The 22799-nt window shown below is 34.3% G+C and overlaps 1 protein-coding gene across 6 annotated transcripts in view; it reads left to right on the plus strand.

Annotated features, from left to right (window-relative positions):
- PAPOLA (poly(A) polymerase alpha) overlaps positions 1-22799 on the plus strand; it is a 66215-nt gene that overhangs the window by 34698 nt on the left and 8718 nt on the right. For all 6 annotated transcript variants that reach the window (XM_010353679.2, XM_010353680.2, XM_010353681.2 and 3 more), the window contains 9 exons: positions 295-415; positions 1702-1786; positions 6590-6643; positions 7119-7238; positions 8797-8906; positions 12435-12556; positions 16843-16985; positions 20291-20391; positions 20619-20857. In XM_010353679.2, coding sequence (XP_010351981.1) covers positions 295-415; positions 1702-1786; positions 6590-6643; positions 7119-7238; positions 8797-8906; positions 12435-12556; positions 16843-16985; positions 20291-20391; positions 20619-20857 — 1095 coding nt within the window. The remainder of the gene's footprint in view (positions 1-294; positions 416-1701; positions 1787-6589; positions 6644-7118; positions 7239-8796; positions 8907-12434; positions 12557-16842; positions 16986-20290; positions 20392-20618; positions 20858-22799) is intronic.

The following is a 22799-nucleotide window of genomic DNA, read 5'->3' on the forward strand; positions in this document are numbered from 1 at the left end:
AACTAAACATCAGTAGATTCCCAAGCAGAACTTTTTTGTTGTTGTTCAGCCAGGCACACTTTCTAGTAAGGTTGCCAAAATCCAAATTGAAACAGATCATTAGTTTAGATGAAATCTTTGATTCTATAAAAATTCCTATAAAAACAATGTCTCTCTACATGGTTTTTCTTTCTCAACTCCAGCTGTCAATGAAATAAAAAATATAATCATTGGTTCAGTTTAACAAGGGGTAAAAAGCCCAAGTATCTGTTGCATATGTACTTGAAGAAACTGATTGGCTGTTGTTGTATGTAGGTAAACCCCAGTGATAGGTACCATCTTATGCCTATAATTACACCAGCATACCCACAACAGAACTCCACGTACAATGTGTCCGTTTCAACACGGATGGTCATGGTTGAGGAGTTTAAACAAGGTAAGTGTTTATCCTTATGCTCTGATTTATACACGAAGGATTTACATACCGTTGTAGACCCGGTAGTCAACTGTGCAACTTATATTGAGGGATTCACTGAAGTGGATTTTGGTGTTCATTTATTGCAGTTTATATTTGAGAACTGCAAAAATTCCTTTTAGCCAATTTATGTTTTATAACAAGTTGGAAGATTAACCAACAGTTAAAACCAGTAGGCAGGCCGGGCGCGGTGGCTCACGCCTGTAATCCCAGCACTTTGGGAGGCCGAGGCGGGCGGATCACAAGGTCAGGAGATCGAGACCACGGTGAAACCCCGTCTCTACTAAAAATACAAAAAAAAAATTAGCCGGGCGCGGTGGCGGGCGCCTGTAGTCCCAGCTACTCCGGAGGCTGAGGCAGGAGAATGGCGTGAACCCGGGAGGCGGAGCTTGCAGTGAGCCGAGATCGCGCCACTGCACTCCGGCCTGGGCGACAGAGCGAGACTCCGTCTCAAAAAAAAAAAACAACAACAAAAAACCAGTAGGCTGGTTTAGTTCCATACTATTGCCTTGTAAAATTACAAATGATAACAGTTTGTCTACACTGGTTGAAATGAGAGGTGTTTAGCAGGCTGCGTACTCCTGGGAAAGAACTTTGAGCAGCAGTGGGGCCAAACCACCCAATTACATTCCATTATTTTGGAGGAACCTTTTAACTTTTGAACGCTACTTGTGCTGTTAATTTGAAGGTATAGCTACTACCAAATAGTCTTTGAGAGAAATAACTGAAACAAGATTAGTTTGACTGAAAACAGTGGTTTGACTGAAAACAGTAAAGGAAATAGAATCAGCTGTTTGACTACTAGCTTTAAATTTAGACATTTAAAATTCCTGAGTATTTTATGCTTTAGTTTCATCTTTAGTCTAAAGAGGCCCATCAAGGGAAGATGCTTCTATCCCTTTAGAAACAACAGGGAAACTTGTTTTTAGAAAGACAAGAAACAAAGTATATTGGAAATTTTTCCTTCTTGGGTAACTGGAGTGTTTAAGAAAGAAGGTCATTCTATGAGCATGGCATTTTAGAATAATCGTACTTTACCAGAAACCTGGTTCTGAAAAAATCTTCCAGCTTTTTAAAAAAAAGTATGTATGTATATAAGAATATGCTCTAAAATCATAAGCTAAAACTATATATGTTATAATTCTGGTTTTAGGATTATAGTGAGTGCATGTAGTATGATTAAGATTATTTAAAATTCTAGATTATAGACTGAAGTATGCAAACATTTTAATATGTTTTTAATTTAGGTCTTGCTATCACAGATGAAATTTTGCTGAGTAAGGCAGAGTGGTCCAAACTTTTTGAAGCTCCAAACTTCTTTCAAAAGTACAAGTATGTATTTTAAGGCATGTCGGACATGTTGCTCTCTTAAGTAATGGTTTAATGGTAGCACATATGACCTTTCTTCTTGCTGGATTAATGTTTTGGATTTTCCTTTAAACATCTGTAGAATTTTCTTTCCTGTCACAAGGACATACTGTTTTTAGTGAACTCCTCAGATTTTTTTGGTTGAGGTAATGAATGTGAAGCCCCTTTGATTTTTCTGCTCGATTTAACTGAACTCCTGCTACGTTTGTAGCAACATCAGTTCCGTAGGCATACCTCAGTCATGACAGAAACAGTACATCTGTGTAGTGGCAAGTGGATGCATCCTGAAAATCTGTAGTTAATAATTCTCTACTAAGAAACTATTTTCATCTAATTCTGGAAACTCGTTAATCACTAAGAATCTTTAAAACAAAGACAAAGCTAATAAAATGTCAATATATAGCTAATTAAATGTTTTCAATAGTTACAGCACATTATTGGCCTGCCATTTTCCCCCAGTGTTAATAAAGCCCCTTCAAATATTTCTGCAACTATCTTTCATGAATCTAAGTGGGTGTTAATAATTTTAATTAATGGTTTAATGCCTTAGTACAGGTTAAAAGCTTCATTAATTGTGTTAGTTTTGGTGAAAAATGTAAGTTATAATCTTATTTAAAAAAAAAAAAAACAGACAAACCACAGGCTTGCACTTTTATTTGCCCTGGGCTGAAAATGTGCCAAAGTCCCACTTAACAATTTTTTTTTTTTAATGCTTGAAACTTTTCTTACCATTTGATCTTGTGTTGGATTGTGTTTTGTAATAATCTAAGCAGGATTGCTTTATGCTATTCCCCAATTAAAAGCAAGAATGATGACCTCCATGATGTCTCTGTGTTTTGTTTCTGTATCTTTTGCATGAGAAAGCAGTAACGAGCCAGTAAGGAAGCACTGTGTTGTCAGTAAACGTTAAAGTAGCATAACCATTAAATACTCTTATTTTATTACAACTTCCCCCATAAATTGTGATTTCTGTTTGACATATAATTTTTCTTTGTTTTTATTTTAACCAATGTAGAGGAAGTACCTTGGAACATTTACACTAATAAACATGTATATAGATACTTTTAAAACTTGATACACAAGAGACATAGTTACATGTAAGGAGAATAATAAAGGAATTGGTTTTACAGGAAAGTATTAGTACCCCTTAATTCCTGGAATCAATGATGAAACTAGATTCAAACTTTGTTCTATTCGCTTTCTTATAGGACTGTGATGGGGCTTCTTTCGCTTTAAGAAAGATTAATGTTTACATTGAACAAACCTTAATAATGTCATTTTATTCAAATTCACATTATTAGAACTTTGGTGCTTTTTCTAAAACTTGCTTACTGTTTCTTTTAAACGTTTTAAACTATGCTTCAGTCCTTGCTGGATAGTACCTATAAGTTCTTTGACTGGTTAAAAGATATGTTCCTAATCTTCACTGAAGTTTTTGTGAAACAATCAAATTTTTTTAGGTTATAAAAAAGGAAGCAGCAACAAATAGAGGAAATTACATCAGGAAAATTTATATTTGTGCTGAGTGTCTTGTGGAAACTTTTGAAATATGACAGTGGGCTATTTTTATCCATACCAAATTCTATTTATATTTTTAATTGTTCTCCAGAAATTTGCGTCTAAGATAAAGTGATGACTATCATTAGGATTTTGTAGGTATTCACAGATTTGAATTTTTAAAGACATCCTCATGTAACATACCCCAGAGATTGACTGTACAACCAAATGGATATGTTTAGTCTTCCCATAAGTCAGAGTTGATTCAATCTTATTTGAGGCATATCATGAAATACTGCCTGTTGACATGTGTAGGATTTTAAATCATGTGAAATATACCTGACATTCTTGGAAGGAGCCAGAACCATGGAGAAAAATCTCATTTGTCTTAAAAGGCAAACTAATCATCTTCCAGAAAGACATGTCAGTGTTCCTTAACAAAAAGGGGTAACATTATTTTGTGAAATTTTTGGAGTTCTAAGAAAACAGTTTTTTAAATGCCGCCTCTGAGACAATTGGAGTTAACAAGTAACTAGCAGTAAATCACTAACATTAGGAAGTGTGAATACTTACTTCAGGTGTTAGATTTCACTAGGAATAAAGGAAAAAGGAAGACCAATGTATTCTCTAAGGTGCAAGATGATTTTATAATTTCATGTGTATATATAGTAACCTTACATTTGTTAAAAAAGTTAAAAACAGGAAACTAAATCTTGGTATTGAATTACGTAGATAGAGACTTACAAACATTTTTGACTAAGATGTGCCAGCTTTTTATTGTACATATCTGAGTTATGATCTTCCCAGGTGAGATGAAATGGTCTTCAAGAGATTCGCTTAGAGAATTTGTTTTGCAAATAGCAGTTAGGTAATACAGTAACTAAATTAATTGTTTTTAGGGCACTTTGCATAAATACTAATTATTTTGGGATACATTTTTATAGTTAAATTTACTTTTAACTGTATTTTAAACTATTTTTATTGAAAACTAAATTTTTTTTAATTTGAGGAAAAGGTAATGGCAATTGCATTAAGACTTTAAAGTCTCGCATGGAGGCATTTGAGCATCATAAACATGACAGTTTAAACATGGCACTTGTAAAATAGGGGATTGTTTTTTGGTACATCAACAAAATGTAGTCTAATTTAGATGTACATGTACACTAGGTTTCTGTGGTCTGATTGGGACCTTAAGAATTGAGTACCAGTCCTGGTTTTAAAAATTGAAAATAGAGATATTTAGAGAATGCAGTTGGAATTTTGTTTTGTAAATGAATTCCTAATGACTCAAAATATTTGCAGGTTATTTTTTATTAAACTTAACTATTGCATTTTATATCTCTCAACTCAAATTTGTTTAAATGTGGCTGAGTAAAGGACATTTAACTTCAGCGTAAATACTTGTTAGAATTAACATTTCTACCTGTATGTGAATATGTGCATTTGTGTGTAAGATATGTACAGAGTACGTACTCTTTCCCTTTTGGATTTCGGTAAGAAGTAATGTTGAACTCTAGGATTCAGAACTTTGAATTGCCAACAAAACTGTGTCCAAATGGATTGTATATTTTCTCTTTATAAATAAAGAACGTTGTATATCATTTAAGGTTTTGTTGAAGACGAAGGTGGTTATTAAGAATTTCCATTTTAATAATGTGTTGTAAGAGTGATTTAGAGACTGCGGGAGTTTTGTCTCTGCCCTTAGATGGACCCAGACAGCTTTGTGTTTTTGTGTACGTGCCTGATTTCTGTGCTTCATTGTCTCCTGTTATAAGTTGCTGTGCTTTTGTGAGAGAACTCTTTCTGCATGTTCTTTACCCTTTTTTTTTTTTAAACCAGTTAGCCATTTTTAATATTTTAGGGACCTAGAAATCAGGTTACTGAGCTTGTTAGGATTTTGATTTAAGAGCATTTGGAACTCCGAGTATGGATTTTTCTATACATAAAATATATGAATTTTTAATGCTTTTATATGACTTTTGTTGACTTATTTGGGCCATCTGTGCTTGCTCATCTATTTGACATTTTCCAAATAATGCTGAGCAAATTAAACTGGTAAAGGAAGTATTGGTTTGTAGGGGTTTGGACTGCATATTCACATAGCCCTATATTCCTTGTTTTTTATATATCTATCTGTTTCCTTAAGTTTATAGACTTCAAGTTAACTCCATTGAGCTTTACATACCTCTGCCAGTAGAATGTTTACTATTATCCCATTTTACAGATGATGTACACAAGACTTAGAATTGCCTAGGATTACATAGCTGTGAAGAATTGAAACCATTTTTCAAATACATTTTTTTAGATAGGTTTGGTAGTTTTCCTCTGGGTCTAGGTCAGATTTTTGCTCTTGGTTAGAAACTACACTTACAAAATGTGTTAGAAAGTATTAGGAAGGTTTTAGACTTTTCAAAGAGTAAAATAATTTTAAAATTTTGGTTATACTGCTACTTTTGAAACTAGTATCAATACTAGATGACGTCAGTTTGCTTTTTGCTGTAGAGATTCTGGTGTGAAATTTGGCTCCCAGCACTGGGTACTGTAGAAGAGTATATTGGATTGAACTTTTTGAGTCTTAAAAGACTTCAATATTTATTTGATCATGATGCTATTTTCTGAAATGAAAACTTGGCTTTTGTCTAATATGAATGGGATTGAGTTTTGGATAAAAATCGGATTTCTTTGTTGCTGTCATGTTAGTGATTTTTTTTTTCTTTTTTGATTATAAAAACGTATACTGTTAATTGGGAAAAAAATCACAGGGCCTAACTGTAGTATTTAGTTTAATTTTCACTACTATTTAATTTGAATTTAAAAGCATGATGTGTTCGATACTGTTTTTGAAGTTACTGTTGTAGTATGTGTATTTAGTGATAAATTTTTGTGTCTAAAACCGTGATGTTTTGATTCCATTGAAACATTTTTGTTTTAAGTAGATTATATTTTAGTGAGCAACTCTTTAATTTTATAGGCAGAGCACTCAGTCAGTGTCATTGAGCAAAACTATTAATGCTTATTTATACTTCTTGAATTAAGCTGCTTTTTGGTAATTATTCATAAAGTCACTGCCTTTTTCAGAAGAATTAGACTCACTAGTAGTTAGAAAAGTGGAATTTAGCATATATGATTTTATGTGCATATTGAGATTGTAGTGCCCCTTGCTAAATTGATGTGGATCTATAATTGTAAGGAAGCTTATTACTTTATGGTCTAATATCCAGCACAAAGCATGTAAATAAAATAAATAGCATGTTGTCTTTATCTTCAAAGGCATTATATTGTACTTCTAGCAAGTGCACCAACAGAAAAACAACGCCTAGAATGGTGAGTATAAGAATAGACTACAGAAAAAGCAAACTTCAGAATGAATCACGTAGCCACTGAACACAGTAGGAGATGGGAGGAAGTCCTTAAAACTTCTAGTTTGGTTTGATTTGTTCACAGATGGAGCTGCTTTACTGTGTGTAGTGAAAGCATAGAAATCGGGATCCATATGCAACTTATTTTTTTGTTTGCTTTATAGAGATCCATGCATCATTTCTTAATTGTATATTCAAATTGCACTTAAAGCTTGTTTTTCTTAAAATTTCTGTGGGGAGAACTTTTGCAACCTTGCTGGTGTGAATGGAGTGTTTCTTGGCTCTTTTTTCCCTGTTGTTTGGCAATTTTGGGTAGAACATAAGGCTTCTGGTTTTATTTGTGGGAGTTCAGCCAGTTGAAATGCCCTGGTATGTGCATTTTTTAATTTATTTTTAAGTTAACCAAAACTTTTTGTTAATACTAAGTGACATTTGTTCAGGGTGGGCTTGGTGGAATCAAAAATCCGAATCCTGGTTGGAAGCTTGGAGAAGAATGAATTTATTACACTGGCTCATGTGAATCCCCAGTCATTTCCAGCACCCAAAGAAAATCCCGACAAGTAAGCCCTTTTCTAATTTAATTTCTTCTTCCCATTTCCAATTTTTATTCATAGAAGCTTTTACAGGCAATTTTTATAACCAGTGTCACTATTCTGTTGACTACATATGGCTTATAGACAATTTAGAACTTGTAACTTAGTTTTTCCGATCAGAAACATTGAAGAGAAAGACTGTTTTATGAGAAAAATCAGCACACATTTTTTTTTCTGATGTTCTTCCAGTGATGAGGTGCCTATTAGCTAGAGTTCACATTCTACAGTTTTGCGTTAATACTGTCTTTACCATTCCTTCTTAATATTTTCTTCTCCTAGGCCGGGCGCGGTGGCTCAAGCCTGTAATCCCAGCACTTTGGGAGGCCGAGACGGGCGGATCACGAGGTCAGGAGATCCAGACCATCCTGGCTAATACAGTGAAACCCCGTCTCTACTAAAAATACAAAAAAACTAGCCGGGCGAGGTGGCGGCGCCTGTAGTCCCAGCTACTCGGGAGGCTGAGACAGGAGAATGGCGTAAAACCCTGGAGGCGGAGCTTGCAGTGAGCTGAGATCCGGCCACTGCACTCCAGCCCTGGGCGACAGAGCGAGACTCCGCCTCAAAAAAAAAAAAAAAATTTCTTCTCCTGTTTTGTACAGTAGTTGTCAGAATAGCTGGTATACCATACATCAGTCTTTGCTTTTTATCTTAATTTTTTGTTAAAAGGGAACAAACATTTTGATATGAACTTATAAAAATCTGATTTATGCTTGATTCTGGACTGTTGAGAAGCTAATGTATGTAAAAGCAGAGTCAGTTTACCTTTTTAGGGGTCTTTTATTTGTATAGGTTAGTTGCTGATTTGATTGTTTGCTGTTAATATGAGACTAGACTATACTTTGTTGCATTGGAGAGTTGTAGAGTACTAGTAATAAGCTTATTTTAAAAAATAAAGCAGCATTAAAAAAAGATAAGTGGAAGGATTATTAAATTTGTGTTATACAGTATTCTTACTGATTATATAGATGTTTTTAATTTTGTAATTATATGATAAGAGGTTTTTTACATTTTGTGGTTATTCTAATCTTATTACAAGACTGTTTGATGTTCCATTCAGTAGATACACTGTTAAATGTTCAAAAGTAGCTAAATCACGAATTACTCCTGTTATTATGCTTCTATTCATGTGGCCTTTTAAAATGAATTTTTGAAGTTTAAGAAATAGCTATTAAGTTCTAGTTAAATTTCTGTATTTAGAAAATTCCTTTTTTTCCCAGACTTTCTAAAAAGTCTTTTTCCTTCATTAGTTTAAAGATAATTTTTCTTTGATTTCAGTGGATTTGGTTCTTTAGAATCATCATTAAGGACATTGACTATCAGTGTACAGTTAATACGAGTGTATTTCTCCTGGATCTCTGTTTATGTTGTAGTAGGAATATAGAGGACAGGTGTGGGTGAGGCTTAGAACTTTTAGTTTGCTCATACATTTGTATTACAAGTTTTTCCATGTCTCAGATTGTCAACCACATTGATAGCTACGTTTTCATGAAATCCAGATAAACTATGGTAATGCTCTTCTTTGCAGGGAAGAATTTCGCACGATGTGGGTGATTGGGTTAGTGTTTAAAAAAACAGAAAACTCTGAAAACCTCAGTGTTGATCTCACCTATGATATTCAGTCTTTCACAGATACAGGTATGTCTTTACTTGGATAATCAAAACACTTCAGTTCTTGCATATTTGAGATTGTCTTGATGCACACCATAGTGATATTTACAATAATTGTTGAAATTACTTGCGAATATTGAACTGTCACCAGAATAATGGTTTTATATTAGTCTAATACAGATTGAGTATTCCTTATCCGCAATACTTGGGACCAGAAGTGTTTAGGATTTTTTTCAGATTTTGGAATATTTACATTACACTTACCAGTTGAGCATCTCTAGTCTGAAAATAGGAAATTTGAATACTTCAATGAGCATTACCTTTAGGTGTCATGTTGGCAGTCACAAATTTTTGCATTTTGTAGCAGTTTCAGCTTCAGATTTTTGGATTAGGGATACTCAACCTGTATATACATGATTTTTCTCTATTGTGGCAACCTTAAAGTTAAGTAGAACCATTCCAAACTCGACTTCTCCATAATTTCCTAAGAAATGGGAAACAACTTGAGTATATGGTTGTCTAGACTGAATCTGTGTCTGACTGCCTTCATCATCTTGAACCTCAGAAATCGATGAAGCGTAACTTGTGGTGACCTGGAGAAATTTTCCTACTATGTCTCAAATACAGATTCAAATGTTAATGCATAGGTGGGAAATAGGCTGATTAAGTGTAGATTTCAGATTGACCTGTACTCTAAGATGAAAGGTAGTTCATTTTAACTAAAGACCAAATGGTGGATGTAGTTGAGAGAATCAGTCTATATGTAGGTGCAACAACTTTTCATGGGAATGGCGAATACTACACATGGGGACAACTGCACATCCACTTTAAGGACTAATCCTTTTCTCTCTCAGATACTGTCCTTCTCCATTAAAAAAAAATGTAAGTGGCATTTTTATTCACTATGAGGAGTTTTCCCTGGAGAACATACAGACTTAAAATTAAGAATTTTTTTACCTAGTTACAGGAGAGAAAAAAATTAGTGCCAGTTTGTTAAAAAGTCAGTATCGTGCACTAACTGTGATACAAAGGAGAAATAAAAGGAAAAGAATGTGTATTTCAATATGTCACTGCTCAGATACAATGACACTAGAAGATAACTTAAGTGTCAAGTGATTACACTTTATGTAGATTCACCAGCAGTGTGATATCTATAAATTCTGATCGATACAGGTGTTGTCTGTGGTGATTCAGATATCACCAGCAGCGTTAGCATTGGTGACCTTGTAAGAGTGAAAGTTGCAAATAAAAAGAGATCTAATTTTGATATGCTTGGTGGTAGTTGTATTCCTGGAAATTTCAAATTAAAATACTCCATTTTTTGTTTGTTTTTTCTTGTTTTTTCTTTTAAATACTCCATTTTTAAAATGTAAAATTGAAGTGAATTCTTGTTTAAATAATTGCTAAGTAGGTTTTTTGTCTTTAGGAATGTAGGAAGGACATGGTATGATTCTGTGTTGGGTAGAACTGTCCACGTTGAAGGATACATATCTATATGTTTCTAGCCATAGTACCTTTTAATCAATACAACAACAAAAATACCTCTACAGATTTTTAGAATGTCGTATGTAGGGTGATACTCCACCTGCTGAACACCACAGAAGTATTTTTTCCTGAAGTAAAAATTCTGATGTTAACTTATTTATGAACTAATAAGTCACGGATACCTACCTGGATTAGAAATTTGTTCTATACTTTGCATTCAAATTAAGATGTTTATCAAAGATTACACTAATGAACCATCAAGATTTTCAAGGATGTTTTAGGTATTCTGGGAAGGAAAATTCAGTTGTCCTGTATATTGAAACACTTTAATCCAATACTTTATGGGATTTTAAAAGAAAACAGATTTCACATACTCAGCACACAAATGTTCACTCCCAACACCTACCAGTTTCTTTTCAAGTAATTTTGGTTGTTCAACCTAGAGACCTTGGAATCAGTCTTTGACCCTACTCGATGTTAATCCTTTATAAAATCTTTTTGCTTCCTCTTTCAGAATACATTGAGGTTTCTGCTACTTAATACTATTCCCACTGCTTTCACCCTAAGTCCTAGCCACTGTAGTGCTGTTGGATCACTGTCATTGCCAAAACTTTGTCTTTTGCCCTTGCGCCTTCAGCTGTTCTTACCTAGTGTCCAAATGATATTTTTAAGCCAGATCATGTCTTGCCTGCTTAAAAGCTTTGAGTATCTGAGTATCTACTCAGAATAAAAGTCCAAGTCCTTGCTGTGGTTTGCAAGCTTCTGCCTGATCTGCCCTTTTCATCATGTCTGTGACCTTACCTCCTATTATAAGTTCACAATCCTTTATTTGTAAGTTTTGGAGCCAGAAAGGTAATACAGTTAGTAAGTAATAAACCCTTTGAGGCCTGGAGCAGCATTTGGTCCTGAAAGACAGTATCATTTCTGCAGGGAATCATTGTTACTCACATGGAGCAAAAGATAAAAGACCAAATAGCCACAGCCATAAGTAGTTCAGAACAGGGTTTGTTACTAGATGAATTTTGTTTCCTATCTTAGAAAAACTTGTGTATTGGGAGTTTTTGGGATTTTAGAGTTGCACATAAGGGATTATGGATTTCTACTTTTCATCTTCTCCTTTGGCATTTTTGTTGTTTCTCAAATGTTCCAGGCATTTTCTCCTGCTTAGGGTATTTTGTTCTTGATGTTTGCTCTCTCTGGAATGCTATTTCACCAGGTACTCTCAGTTTGCATCCTCATGTTCATTTAAATCTTCAGTCAGATGTCAACTCAGTTTCCAGGCTGAGCTTCCTATCCTACTCCCTATGTGGTTTTTCTCAGTAATACTTATCATCATCTGACATGGACTATAGGTTTTATTTTTTTCTTATTTATTCTATTCTCCCTACTGTAATGTAGACCCTTTGAGGCTACATTGGTCTTTGTTCACTGCTTATCTCCAGTGTCTAGAACAGTATGAATCAAGTATAGATGTTTCTTAAATATGTTTTGTATGACCGACTTTTACCTTTTGGGGCCCTCTGGATCTAAATAATTTGAATTTATTTAATTGTAGCATTTTCTTTTTGTACCTGTGACCTCTGTCATTTAAGTTATTACTATCTATAGAAAGTATGTCATTACTTAGTTTTGTCTTGCAGATTCTTGTAAAGGTACCTATAGGTATAGTTTAATAAGTTTGACTTATTTTACAGCATGTGTTACATACTTGGTTCAAGTTTTAAGCAATAGTACTGGTAGCATAAAAGGGTATGAGTTTAAGAAACCCTTTTCCCCTCATTTCTGCCATTTCTTAAAGAGTTACTCTTTAGAGTTACTACTTTAAGAGCTATTTAAAGAGTTATTACACTGGAAGAATTAATATTTTGTGCTTTTATTCAGCGCATCTTGTGGTAAAAGGAGTTTGCTCAGGCAATGAATTATGTCGGATTAGGAATAGGTCTTGACTGATATACAGGTATGCAGTATTGATGGAAAAAGGATCCCTACTTAGAATAGTTTCTCTGGAGTGAGTTTAACTGCCTTTATTAAAATGTTTCTATTTCTTGTAACAATTTCCTAATTGTATAGTTTATAGGCAAGCAATAAACAGCAAGATGTTTGAGGTGGATATGAAAATTGCTGCAATGCATGTAAAAAGAAAGCAACTCCATCAACTACTACCTAATCATGTGCTTCAGAAAAAGAAAAAGGTAAATTTAGAAAGTACTTACAAAAGCATTACTAACATAATGTTTTATGCATCTGGACTATCATTATTTCAGAATTTAGGCTCAGTTAATAAGTCCTATTTGAAATAGATGACAGCTTTTTAAGAATCTGTTTCATGGGTTTCATGGAGCAGTTTCATTATGTGAAATCTGACTCTAATCAGTTTTCTTGCACACGGTTGCTTTAGATTTTAGAAGGATTAGTAGTGATGCTTCATATCCTTACTTTGTATATACCCGTATTCTCTTTAAGCACTTTTTATTCTTGTTCATTTAAAAATCCCACATCAGTATTTAATTTTCTTTCCTTTAAAAAGTAAACTCAGTTAAATTAGTAAGGAAATATGTGGGTCAAGTAAATTATGTGAGGCTTTTAAAAAATGAAAATCGCTTTTTTTGATGAATGTAAGAAATATAACATGTATATTATTTAAAAACCAAAAGTTGCTGAGTATAAAGGAGGTCATGAACAGAGGTCACTGAGTTAATATTTTGCATTACATTTTTCTAGTGTTAGTGCTTCCTTTTGAATAACTTAGAGCTATTTTTTCCTTATTTGAACTTTAGTGAGCATATTGGAATTTTAGTGCACAGATACAAATTACATTTTTCTTTAGGTGATTTCAAAAATAGATGGTTTATTCTTATAATGGAATACTTCACAGTATGTAGCAGTGAAAATAAATGAACTACAACTGCATATACTAATATGTTGAATAAAAAAGCACACGTATGTGTGTCTCACTTGATACTTCCATATAAAGTTTACAAGTTTAAAAACTTAAAAAACAATGTATTTAGGAGAGAATATGAAATAAAAGTATATATTACAGAATGAGAACCACTGCATTCAGGAAAATGGCTGGTTGTCTGGAATTGGGGTTGGGAGGAAAGGAATGAAATTAATACACAAAAGACTTTAATTTTATAATGTTTTGTTTCTTAAAACAGAATATATTATGATACAAAAGCATTGAAGTTAATTAAAGGCAAGGACTCTGGAGTGGACTGCCTTGTTCAAATTCAGGCTCTACTCTTTCCTACCTGTGAAATTTGAGCAAGTTACGTGGCAAACATCTTGTTCTTGATTTGTCTCATCTCGAAAATTGTGGCAGTATTTTTACCTATTTTATTAGGTATTTCATGAAGATTAAATGAACCAATACATGTAAAGGGTGGTTTAGACTAGCTCCTGGCATATAATAAATGCTCATATTGGCTTTTGTTATCACATAACATCATTATTATTCACAACTTGGGGATAGGTAGATAAATGAGGAGGGGTGTAAAATCAGTTTTTAAGGCTTAAACGTGATGTTATTTTAAAAATGTTTTATTCTTAACCTAATGGTTTACTAAAAATTTAGTTAACTAGATAAAAATTGACAAACATGTACTATTCTCAGTGTACTATTTATACACAGACTGTTCAGTGCATGTTAACATATATTTATTGTAAAATTTTCCATCAAGCAGTTTTATTTTAAAACTAAAGTGTCTGTCTCAGCTAGAGATTAGCCTCAGGAAAACAAACCTAAAATATCAAGTTAAACACTTGCTTTCTAATTGTCCTTTAGTGTTGTATTATTAAGGGTTAATTAAATCAGTTGTACTTAAATGTAAATTTATCACATACAAAAAATACAAACACTTTGGACTCGGGAATGGTGGCTCAAGCTTGTAATCCCAGTGACTTGTGAGGCTGAGGTAGGAGGATCCTTTGAGACTGGGAGTTCAAGACCATCCTGGGCAACACAGCAAGACTCCGTCTCCAAAAAAATTTTTAATTAGCTGGGTATGGTGGCATGCGTCTTACAGTCCTAGCTACTCGAGAGGCTGAGGTGGAAAGATCACGTATGCCCAGTAGTTCAAGGCTGCAGTGAACTTATGATTGTGCCATTGCACTTCAGTCTGAGTGACAGAACGAGACCTTGTCTCTTACAAAATAATAATTTTTTAAAAAAAGTATATAAAGATTTTATGTTTTCAGAAGTGAAAGTAGATTGTTCTTTAGAACTTCGCTATTATTAATATTTAATTCATAATCAAATAGCTATTAACAGCTATTTATAACAGATAATTAGATTTCTCAGAATCCTATATTCAGATTACCTTTTTAAGTTCTATTTCCATGACAGTACTGATATTTGGAACCATCCTGTGTAAATTTTAAGTAAATTTGAATACAAGATGTTTTATTATTTCTTAAGGTATTATTTCTTTAAATATAGTCATCTAGAATATAAAGAGAATCATTAATGACTGGAAATTTATTTTTTAGTCCAAAAATTCTATCAGATGAAGTAACTATAATTTCACAGCAAACCTACTTTTAACATTTTATTTAAACACAGACTGTTCAGTGCATGTTACCATATACATATTTTTAAAAGGTTTTTGATGAAATTTGCTATTTTGTGACCTGCTTTTTTTTGTGTTAACATATCGCGACCATCTATCCAAATTACATTTTTAGTGGCTGTTTAATATCTCTTTATCTAGCTACAGTATGATTAAATCTACCCTGTATTTGAGATCATTTAGAGTATTTCTAAGTTTGCATTAGTAAAATAGCACTTTCTTGCCTAATAAGTAACAAGTGTCTAGGAATCAAGATCTATGAATGTTTTGTTTGGACTCTTATAAATAGACTCTTCCTTTTATTAACTGCTATTTGCGTAACACTGTACCAGTCCTTTTTATATTTAATGTTCCAGCAACCCATGGGTATTGTCTTTTAATAGCAGAAACTGAGGGGTTAAGAACCTTGCCCTGGGTCATGTAGTATGAACTGTGAATTGGGCCTAAGTCTGACTGCAAAGTATGTGTGTGTGTTTCTTTCTGTAGTATGTTCTTTGTTTTATTTATCTTTTATTAAAAATTATGATAGAATATTTAGGACTATTTGGCTTTGAGGTCTCTTGCTACCAAACTTGATCTGGATATAGAAGCAAACAAAGCAAAGTAGCTTAATGCTGTTTTGTGTTTAGACCAACCAGTTAAACTTTCACAATTTATCCCCAACAGTGGCCTGTTAACTCATAGCGTTTGGTCACTTAGGGAGGCAGGTAACTGTATAACTCAGTATAATTTACTTACTGAATAAATCCTCATATCTAGTGGAGAGTAAGATTGGTAGCATTGTTGAATAGAAGAGATACTCATTTATAATATTAGGTACTTTTATTTCACAACTGACTTCATAAGCAAATGGCGTTACTCTCTCTTCCTCTCCTTTCCACCATATCTCACCTTCCCCATTTGATCAATTTTCATTCATGTACATAAGTGGTATGTCTAGTGCTAAATCAAAGATAAGAATATTTTGTTATTTGGGGAACTAGAAAGCACAGAACGCAGGCACATATATAAGGAATGTGTTTTTGTCAACAGTATAAATTATTTTCGTTAAAATGTTTGTGTAGGTAAGTGAACCCAGGCTAAACATTCTGGAAAAAAAAAATGAAGCTGAATGTAATATTACAGTAGCACCAAATAGCAAAAATTTAAACTTTGTTACTAGAAAGCAACTTTAATTTCATGAAACCATCCATAGTTTTTGGTTTTTCTGCTTTATTTGTTTTGGAGTGCTTTGATTTTTAAGGAGGACCAACATTAGGATTTGTATATTATGTTTAGTTTTCAGAAAATTATTTCTGCTTTTCTTTTCACAGGATAATTTACAGTATTAAGCATGCCATTTAAAAAATTCTAAATTGCAGTTAGAGCACTAAAGTCTCTCGCTTTTGAGAGAAGCTCTTTTTATTGACAAATAGTAAGGAGTGGCAATAAGTTTGAAATTTAAAAAATTTTATGTTTATTGTAGGATAATTAGAAATCTATATGTAAACAAAATCACTTCTAGACCCACTTTACAGAGAGTCATTGTAGTACCATGTTTATTGTTGAGACATTTTTTTCTTGTGTGTGTATATATTTAAAGTTCTCTGATTGGAGATTCTTTTGTTTTATATTACAGTGTTTTAAATTTGTGTTGTATCTTATGGTCAGTGGATACATTTAATAAAACATTTCTTTCTCCTTTTTTCTCCCACATAAGAACTATACTTAATGTTGAGGCCTTCTTAGAAGAAAGTACTTGACTCCCAAATCGTTGCCTTTTAGAATCAGCATGGCACATCTAACTTTCGTAGATTTAGTGATTTGTGCTTTTCAGTAAAAATCATATATGTTAAGTAAAAGGTTTCCGTGTTTCAACATCTGGATGAAGTAAAGATATATTCAGTAAAATGTTTCATTGTTTGCAGCATTCAACAGAAGGTGTCAAATTGACAGCTCTCAATGACAGCAGCCTTGACTTGTCTATGGACAGTGATAACAGCATGTCTGTGCCTTCACCTACTAGTGCTACGAAGACCAGTCCATTGAACAGTTCTGGCAGCTCTCAGGGGTAAGGAAAAAGAGGAAAACAGAAGTGGAGTGGCTGTTTGCTGAATCAATCAGATACATTCTTATTTTGCTATTAAAGTCATCTATTTAGAATGTTATTTTCATTCCATCTACTATTTTTTTTAAATAGCAATTTAATTCTTAGGTTTGGGGATAGTACTTTTTGGTTTTGTCTTGTCATACTTAACATTTTATTTTTGAGACTAATAATGTCTTCAGTCAGATGTGACTGAATGTTAGCACATAAGCCGTCCAAGTTCATGTGTTTAGATGGCTACTGCTACAGTGCACTGTATGGTGTGCTAATGAGAACAGACAAAAGGAACAACACCACCTTTCTGTCCTGGAGCTGCTTATAACTTTGTAACAAGGGAATGTATCTATGATAGTTAGGGAAACCTGTTTTAGAAGAACCAGGTATCTCTCTTAACATTCACAGCAGTTAAAAATTTAAAAATTTATTATTATTTTAAGAGATGGGGTCTGGCTGTTTTGTTTAGGCTGGCCTTGAGCTCCTGGATTCAAGCGATCCTCCTACTTCAACCTCCTGAGTAGCTGAGACTACAGGCGCATGCCACTGCCCTGGGTTTGAAGCAGTGAAAAATTTTCAGCCAGGTTCAGTGACTCACACCTGTAATCCCAACACTTTGGGAGGTTGAGGTGGTAGGATCACTTGAGGCCAGGAGTTCAACACCAGCCTGGGCAACATAGTGAGACTTCCATCTCTAGAAAAAAGTAAAAAAAATTAGCCAGGTGTGGTGGTGTGCACCTGTAGTCCTGGCCACTAAGGAGGCTGAGGTGGGAGGATTGCTTGAACCTGCAAGGTTGAGACTACAGTGAGCTGTGGTCCCACCACTGCACCCTAGCCTGGGCAACCAGAGTGCGACCCTGTCTTTAAAAAATATATATATATATGTGTGTGTGTGTATATATATATAAATATATATTTATATATATGTGTGTGTGTTACACACACATTTTGTTTGTTTTTGTTTTGTTTTTTGTTTTGAGATGGAGTCTCGCTCTGTCACCCAGGCTGGAGTGCAATGGTACGATCTCGGCTCACTGCAACCTTCGCCTCCCAGATTCGAGCGATTCTCCTGCCTTAGCCTCCCGAGTAATTGGGATTACCGTTACCTGCCATCATGCCCAGCTAATTGTATTTTTGTGGAGATGGGGTTTCACCATGTTGACCAGGCTGGTCTTGAATTCCTGACCTCAGGTGATTTACCCGCCCTGGCCTCCCAAAGTGCTGGGATTACAGGCATGAGCCACCATGACTGGCCTATATTACAATTTTTAAAAGGCGGTGTTAGAAGTCTGTTTGTCAATTAACGTATAACCGATGGCAGAAGTGCAGGCTGGGGAGGATTCCCTGGATGAGTGTGAAATAGAAAATGCTGAGGTGTCATGGATGTCTTTTCTTTCTTTTGGACTTCGTGTGTGTGATATGTTTTTAGGCAAATCATGCATAATCCAAAGACTTCAGGCCTGAATATGTCCTGTAAGTGTTATCATTTTAAAAGTTTTTTTTGTTGTTTTCTTTTTAAGTGAAGAAGCTTTTAATAGGAATTTTGGGATTTGTAAAAGCCTTTGTGTCCTTTGAGTTTGTGCATGAATATAAAATGTGTACAACTGTACTAAATTTCACAATTTAGTTTTGAAGTTTAGTTTCTTGAAGTAATACTAAGTAACTTCTGTAAATAAAACTTCTGGGTTTTTAGAATATGATTGTATATTTGTTCAACAAGCATTGAGTGTTTATTATGTACTAGACACCTTGCTAGCCATTTCAGGCTTTCTCCTGCATCTGTGATTGTTCTCTGGCCAACTGTCCTTTTCTTTTTATTCATTTAATATTTGTGCCCTTGAGGGCTCTCTCATTATTCTGTTGTCTGTTTATCCCATCTTCATATTGTCCCTGAGTGGTAACACCTTCTCTGTTGACTACATTTTACATTCATGTACCAATGATATCCATAGCTTTAATAAGCTGACTGCTCTGTGGTTCCACATGGATGTCATGTAGGTACCAAAAATAAGTCTTCCAAGTGTTGCCTACCTCCTTATGGTGTCATCATTCACCAGTTTCAGAGTGTGGGTGGTAGCTCTGAGAGAGACAGACAGAGAGAGAAACCAGAGGACTTTTCTGCTTTTGTTTTTCTTTTAGGAGATAATAAAAACTTGAGTTTATTTAAATGCTAATGTGTAGAATTTACTTGAGACAGGAAAGTTGGATGGGAGAGTAAAGGAGTGATGATTTGAGTTTCTTGAGATGACAGGAGTTAGTGAGATTTAGAACATAGATTGGGCTTTTTTATGTAATAAGGAATAATAAGGAAAGAATAGGGGTTAATTATAGAAATAGGTGTGTCTCTTTAATATTTATACTTAGAATTTGGGGTAATATTTGGCTAGTGGCTTTTGGTTGTTAAGTAGGAAGGTCATTTGAGATTGACATGAGGAGGAGAAAATGGCAGAGAAACTTCGGGGGAGTAAAGAGGGTTTAAAATAAGTTATTTTTAAAGTAAAATATTGAAATATCCCCTTGTCACTTAAAGGTCTTTGTTTAACTGAGCCACTGGATGGGCTTTTAGAGTTTTATAAAACCCTTATACTTTGTATACAGAAATTTATTTCTGTTTTCTGTTTCTCAGAACATTTTCTCATTCATAACTTTTTTTTTTTTTTTTTTTTTTTTAATAATATAGGTTTTTTTTTTCTTGTAGAGACGAGGGCTCACTGTGTTGCCCGGGCTAGTTTCAAACTTGAGCTCAAGCAATCCTCCCGCCTCGTCTCCCAGAGTGCTAGGATTACAGGCAAGAGCCACCATGCGTGGCCTCTTATTAATAAATAATTTTTGTTCAAAAAAATCCTTCAGTAAGTCTCTTAGCCAAAATCAGTTAAGAATAGATCTTTTAGAACCACTCTGGCGATATAGTAGCCAGCCGCCATATGTGACAATTTAAATTTAATTAAAATTAAGCAGTCTCTCACTAGTCATATTTTAAGTACAGAGTAGCTATGTTTTAATAGTGGCTACCATATCCAGTAGCACAGATACAGAACATTCTGTCATCTCAGGAAGTAACATTAGACAGTGCTGCTTTAGAAGGTTTGTGTACTTTTTACTGTTGTTATACTTTATCCAATAAAGTCAGTTGCTAAAGTGTATTTATAGGAAGTAAAATCAAAGAATCATTTACTTTACAAAATAACTTCTGTACATGTTATAGATCATTGTATTTTATTTTTATTTATTTTTCTACTTTTAAATTTTGAGACAATTTTTATTTTTATTTTTAGCAGAAACAGTCCTGCTCCAGCTGTAACAGCAGCATCTGTGACCAACATACAGGCTACTGAAGTTTCTGTGCCACAAGTAAATTCCAGTGAAAGCTCAGGGGGTAAGGAGATTGGGTTTGTCAGGTTTGAGAATTCTTACATTATATTTGGTTTAACCTTCATTTTGAAAAGCGGGTTTGTTAAGTAGTTGAAATTCAGTTTTTTAAATGCCAGTTTATTTTTTGCATGTAAAGTTATTCATGAAATCAAATTCAGAGAAACAAAAACTTACAACTTGATACCGATATGGTTATTTTAATTTGTATATGCTCATATATTTACTGCTTAGGTACATCGAGTGAAAGCATTCCTCAAACTGCCACACAACCAGCCATTTCTCCACCACCAAAGCCTACGGTCTCCAGAGTTGTTTCTTCAACACGTCTGGTAAACCCACCACCTAGATCTTCAGGAAACGCAGCAAATTCAGGAAATGCAGCAACAAAAATACCTACTCCTATAGTAGGAGTCAAGAGGACATCCTCACCTCATAAAGAAGAGAGTCCCAAGAAAACCAAAACAGAAGAGGTATATATGTAAAAAACATATTAGTTAGCCATGGCAACACCAACTGCCTATTTTTAAATCCATTGGAAGAAAACTTTATGAACCAAAATAGAGAAGGATCAAGGGACAAAGCTTTTAGAAAATTGTAGGTGTGTCTGTAGTGTTTCAGTGCCATAGTTTCTCTTCACCTTTCCCATTCTTCTCAGTAACTACCTCTGCCATAAAGCTGTGCCCTCTCATTTAAACTTCTTTAGTGTGTGTAGTTAGCAGGTATTATTGTCTACAACAGAATTTAACATGGAATTACATGTATTCTTAACTTACTATTCTCTAATGACTGTCTTTTTTTTGTACTGATTTTTTGATGGTCCTCTGGACAGTTTTTTGCTTCTATGATCCAAATGGAGTTTTGAAATTTCTCTACTGTACTTGGTATTATAGGACCATTGAATACTAGAGGTTCTCAGGGAATTCTTACTGAATGAAAAACAAGTACACACAGCCACGTTAGTTTTTGAACCTTAAATGGTTAGCTCTCTAACCCTTAAACTTTCTAGCATCATTTGCATTTTTTTTTTTTTTTAAAACTCCTGGGCACAGGCTTCTGCCTCCCACGTAGCTAGACCCACAGGTGCACGTCACCATGCCCAGCTTAGTTTTTTAGTTTTTGTTTTGAGACAAACAAAAAAGAGCCCAACCTGGGCTCTTTTGCCCAGGTTGGAGTGCAGCAGAGCAATCTCAGCTCACTGCAACCTCTGCCTCCCAGACTCAAACAATCTTCCCACCTCAGCCTCCCAAGTAGCTGGGACTATAGGTGCGCACCACCATGCCTGCCTAATTTTAAAAAAGACTTTTTTTTGTAAAGACAGAGTCTTGCTATGTTATCCAGGCTTATCTCCAGCTCCTGGGCTCAAGCGATCCTCTTGTCTTGATCTCCCAAAGTGTTGAGGTCACAGGAACCACTATGCTTTGTGAGCTTGTATTAACTTTTTATACTAGCTGGTTTACAATTGTTACAGTCTTAGTTTTGGGAAAACCATTAAAAGTGTACATTGATTTGGTATGAGTCTTAAAATAGAAGTAGTCTTGTTACACAATTTTATTTCTCCCTCGAGTCACTTTCATGTTGTTTTCCAATCAATGAGGCATTCGCTGTTTCCCCAGAGGTGACAGTCTAAAAGCACCAATTTCATTGTGATTTTTTTTTTTTTTTTTTAGCTAAGAATGTATTTAGTAATTTACGTATTACAACAAAATTTCTTTAGAGTGGAAAAAAAACACTCTAGATTGCTTATGGATTCTATTATGTTTTGATTAAGAATGGTGACAATTATTTTATTATTTAGCTTATTTTCTGAAGACTTGTTTTTTTTTTTGAAATAGCTCGTATTAACTAAAAGTAATCTGATGAATTTTGTCACTGTTAAGATGATAGATGAGAATGAAAGATGGGTATTGTGTAGTACTTTAAATCCCCTCAGATTACATTTACGATGCCTAATACAATGTAAATGCTGTTTAAATTATTGTTATGATGTATTTTTTAATTTGTGTCATTTTTATTGTTGTATTATTTTTTATTTTTCCAAGTATTTTTGATCCATGGTTGGTTGAATTCGCAGATGCGGAATCCACAGATATGAAGGGCCCACTGTAAATCATCATAACTTAGAAGATGTGTTCTGAAAACTCATCTGTGTCTGTGTAATTATCTCTTAAGGCAGTGATTTTCCTTGTTGGTTGTGCAACAGAATTAGTTTTTGGGGTTTTTTTTGTTATTGTTTTTCAATAAAGATTTTAGGGCTTTCTCCAGACGAACTGAATCAGAGATCTTCTAGAAGTTAGGCCTGGAGATCTTACTAAGAGCCCCGCTGCCACATGATTGTGTTGTGCAGCAGTTTAAGAATATACTAAATTTTTGTGTCAGTTACACATTCAGACTACTGATACTGGTTTGAAGTTG

This window comes from Rhinopithecus roxellana, chromosome 5 (genome assembly GCF_007565055.1).
Source record: "Rhinopithecus roxellana isolate Shanxi Qingling chromosome 5, ASM756505v1, whole genome shotgun sequence".
In the NCBI taxonomy this organism is placed as follows: domain Eukaryota; kingdom Metazoa; phylum Chordata; class Mammalia; order Primates; family Cercopithecidae; genus Rhinopithecus; species Rhinopithecus roxellana.